General features: G+C 37.6%; 1 protein-coding gene across 1 annotated transcript; it reads left to right on the top strand.

Moving 5' to 3' along the window:
• The first annotated feature begins 303 nt into the window (after positions 1 to 303).
• On the top strand, positions 304 to 2,657 carry Fscb (fibrous sheath CABYR binding protein). The gene is given in 2 exon segments (XM_071607403.1): positions 304 to 2,454; positions 2,457 to 2,657. Coding segments are annotated over 2 exon segments (2,352 nt in total).
• Positions 2,658 to 4,590: the final 1,933 nt, after the last annotated feature.

The raw sequence follows: 4,590 nt of genomic DNA, 5'->3' as shown, positions 1-4,590 counted from the left end.
GTGCTGGGACCAGAACTGCCGGAACCTTGCAGGGAGAAGTGCTGTGATGTCACAGACCCTTGAGAGGAACTTCTAAAAATGAGATTTCGTTCTAACAGAGACTAAACAAGAAAGATAATAACTGAACAAGGTGGGATCCAACAAGAATGTAGTATAGAATGTAATGATTTAGGAATTGCTTTTTTTCTAAGCAACTCAGTAGAACAAGTCTTAATGAAGGAAGGCAAAGATTTACAGCTGGCACATTTGTGATTCTTAATGATTAATTACTTGATTAATAAATTTGAATTCATCATCTTATAAATGGAAGAAAATGATGTGCCTCGTCAGTCTATCTCAGTCGGGAGGCAAGAAATTCGAAAGAGAAGGCGAACTGTCCAACCAATGGTAGACAAATCCCAGCAGACTGAAGGGACAGAGAAAAAGAAACACCAGGCTGTATCACAATCGACTGTCCCCAAGGCTATCTTAAGTATTGGTAATATTCCTGGAAGCAATGGCCACTACTCTGCCAAAGAATATGAGCGTTTTCAAGTATCTTCTCAACTTCAGCAAACTTGGGCAAAGAAAAAGCATGGACAGAAAATGACTGATGAATCTCTCCAGACAGAAACCTCTGTGGAAAAGAAAAAAGTCAAGTCATCTGATAGACCAGTGGGGCCTAAAAAGAAGCCAGCTTGTGTTGGAAAAGCAGGTCCCGAATTGCCTGAGGGTGTCCAGGGAGTAGAAATTATACCAAGCCAATACTCAATTCAATTTAAAATAGACAGATCTCAGCAGACCATTTATACTGGGGACCTGTCTGTGATGAGCTTGCCCCAAGTAGAAAAAGTGGACAAGGAACAGCAGACATACTTTGCTGAATCAAAAATGCTGATTATTTCTGAGGCAGGTAGCTCTCTTACAAATTCAAAGGAAAGTATCCACATATATAAATCCTTAAAAAAGATTTTTGTTAGTGACAGTCCTGAATTTCAACCAGCAATAAGTAGCCATGGAAAAAAAAGGCAAAAAAATATCAACAGAGATTCATTTACTCAGGAAACCCCAAAAGATACTCCATTATTTTTAGCAGATGAGTCTAGGCAAGAGGGTTCAGTTGTTAAAAAAGATGCTTCTGTTGAAACAGAGTATCTACCAACAGAAGAATTTCCTACTGAAGGACATTTTTTACCAGCTGAAGAGGCCATAGCTGAAGTAGAGCCCAGACTTGCTGAAGAGACCTCTACTGAAGTACAACCTACAATTGAAAAGACCCTTGTATCTGATAAAGCTACTTCAACTACAGAGATTACAGTACCCCCTTCTCCAGATGAAGGATCTCCTTCCCTAGAGCCTGAAGGCCCTGCAGAAGGACAGTTTTTACCAGCTGAAGGGGACATAGCTGAAGTAGAGCCCAGGATTGCTGACGAGACCCCTACTGAAGTACAACCTATAATTGAAAAGACCCTTGTATCTGATAAAGCTACTTCAACTACAGAGATTACAGTACCCCCTTCTCTAGATGAAGGATCTCCTTCCCTAGAGTCTCTGGCTAAAATTCAGCCTCCACTGGTGCAGGAGGCTCTTTCAGAAGATCATTTTGGTCAAGCAGAGTCCTCACTAGCTGAAGTAGATCCTTCAGAAGAGCTTCCTCCTGAAATTCAGCTTCCACTAGTAGAAGAGACTCCTGTTGAAGTTCGACCTACAGTATCTGAAGATGAGTTTGGTGAAGCTCCAGCTGAAGTACAGTCTGCAGAAAAGGCCCCTGCTCAAGTTCAGCCTCCATCAGTTGTAGAGGCTCTTACAGAAGTGATCCTAGAACCTGAACTTCCAACAAGTAAGGAAGCCCCTAAACAAAAGCCCTCTGCTAAAGTGCATTCTCGAACAGATAAGAAGTCTCCTATAGAAAAGCACTCTCCCAAAGTTCAGCCTCTCATTGATGAGGGAGGCATTGTAGAAGAGTTCCCGGCTGCAGTTCAGCCCCCACCAAATGAAGAAGCTCCTGTTGAAATTCAGTCTCCATCATTTGAGGAGTATCCTATAGAAGAGGCTCCTGCGGAAGCTCAGCCTCCACCAGCTGAGGAGTCCCCTCTAAAAGAAGACTTGTCTCTAGATCAGTCTCCACCAGCTAAGGAGACCATTTCAAAAGAGGTCCAGACTGATATTCAGTCTCCATCAGATGGGGAGGCCTTTCCAGAAGAGGTCCTGGCTCAAGTTCAGTCTCTACTAGCTGAAGAGGCCATGCTTCAATTTCAGAGTCCACCAGTTGAGGAGTTCTTTCCAGAAGAAGTCCAGGTTCAAATTCAGCCTTTATTAGCTGAGGAAGTCCCTGCAGAAGATGACCCCGGTGACGAAGATCTTTCAGTAACTGATGTGGTTCCCACTGAAGAGTTTCCTGTGCAAGAGATGATTGCTGAAGTTCCACCTCCACCATCTGAACCAACTCCTGCAAATGGGGATGTGTACTAGAGAATGTGTTTCCTGAACTTCAGTCTCCCTAGATAGCAGGTGTCTCAGTGTCAGTTGTTTTAGAAGACAATAAAAAATTTGAAGAAAGTGTTCCTGTTCCTGAAGATTTGTCTATTGTCAAAGAGGAACAGGTTCCCAGTATTGAAATAAAAGATACCATTAATATAGAATTAAAAGACTTCTCTCGAGTTGTAGACAGGTCCTAGTCATCTGAAAGAAATTTGTGAATCCGATAAAAAAAAGGGAACCCCAAGACTGAGGATGCAGTTTGGAAAACAATAAAAATGGTAGCAATTTAAAATGATTTGTGTTTTATTCAAATCTATAGCATGTAAAATAACTATTTTGAAAAATAAGTAAGTTTATGATTGAACTCATTACTTACAATCTCCTTTCTATAGGGGTTGTCTACTGTTGACAGGGTTGTCTACTCTAAAGCCATATTTTCTTTTCTCTGCTTTCTCTTAATAAGTACATGTAGCTTCTAGTGGAAATGTCATCAACTTTAAATTGCTTGGGTTTATTTACATATCCAAACCTACATGCCGTTCTCTTCCTCTTTGTTACAATTCGTCATACCTCTTGTAATCTTTCATTCCATTTCTTCTGAGACTAGCTTCTCGCTCCTTGTTTTTTTTCAGTCTAAGTGTTCTTCCTTAGGGAGGGTTAGGGTTAGGGTTAGGGTTAGGGTTAGGGTTTTTACATTTCAGTGTTTAGAGAGGAAAACTTATTTCCTTTGTAAAGAGCTTCATTTCTGCGAATTGAAGATGGTCACAGAGGAAGTATTTTTTTTAATGTATGTAAATATAAAGAAAATATACTTACATTGCCTTGAGCTCACATTCCTATTTAGTTTTAATTTCACTTCGTTTTTTAAAAATATTCTGAACTTGTGAGGAAGAGAAAATTAGAATACAATTGACTTCTGATAGTATAACTTATTGAAGTTTTTTAAAAAGACAATCAAAGTTGAGTAATACTCTAAGTATTCTAAGATGCCTGTTATTAAAGAACTTCTAGGTTTCTGTGATTACTATAACTTTTGGGAAAATAGTTTGTATGGCTACAAGTCAGCTGCGATGTGCTGAAATGTTAAGATGATTCTCTTATTGTTTTTTTTAAACTGTCAGTGTATTTACCCTCTAGCGAAAACTCTAGATGGGGAATTCCAAACATGATGAGGCTTTGATGTCCTATAATTGTTGTATTTTTGTCACATTCTGAATTATCAAGAATGCATGATATTTTAAAGTGAAAATTTGAGAATTTTGTAAAAATTATTGCAAGGACACTACTTGTACCATGTTTGAGATGGAAAAAAAAATACTTGTACTATATTTACAACGAGGGTCACTTTTTTGACATTTCCAGGTTTTTTTTTTTTTTTCCATTTTGTGTTTTCCAAGATACTTATATTCAGTTAAAGTTGTTTTTCTAAATTAGAAAGATTTTTCTGTTTTAGGATTTCTCTTTTGTTTTCTTTTATGTTGAAAATTCTCACCTGGCTTCTGAATTTAGAAGCCAGGTGAGAATTCAGAACTACATTAGAAAGAGACTAAATATATTCAATTAAAGATGGACTTTTTCAATTGCTGGTAGAGAACTCCCCCTCCCACCAAGAAAGTTGTTTTTTTTTTTTTATTTTTACAATAAATATGTATACATGTGAAGGTAAGACAAACATCCCCACTTTATTATTTTCACAGTTTTTATTGATACATAATGATTATACAGAACATTGGACTTCATTGTGCATATTCATATATGTACATAACTATTTGTTCAGGTTCATTCCTGAGCATTTCCCCTTACTTTTCCCTCCTCCATCCTTCTGATCCCCTTCTACCATCTTGGTCTTCCATTCATTTTCAAGAGACCCCCTTTTCTTCTTTTTGTCTCTAGCTTCCACATATTAGAGAAATAGACAACCCTTGACTCTCTGAGTCTGGCTTATTTAATTTAACATGTTCTCTAGGTCCATCCATTGGACATAATTTTATTCTTTGTGGCTGACTAAAATGACATTCATATATATATATATATATATATATATATATATATATATATATATATATATACATATATACATATACATATACATACACATCTCCACATTTTATTTATCCATTTGTCTGTTGA

The sequence above is a fragment of the Marmota flaviventris genome, chromosome 2, assembly GCF_047511675.1.
Source record: "Marmota flaviventris isolate mMarFla1 chromosome 2, mMarFla1.hap1, whole genome shotgun sequence".
Classification (NCBI taxonomy): domain Eukaryota; kingdom Metazoa; phylum Chordata; class Mammalia; order Rodentia; family Sciuridae; genus Marmota; species Marmota flaviventris.
The sequence above is the reverse complement of the archived record's forward strand: the minus strand, read 5'-3'. Positions and strand labels throughout refer to the sequence as shown.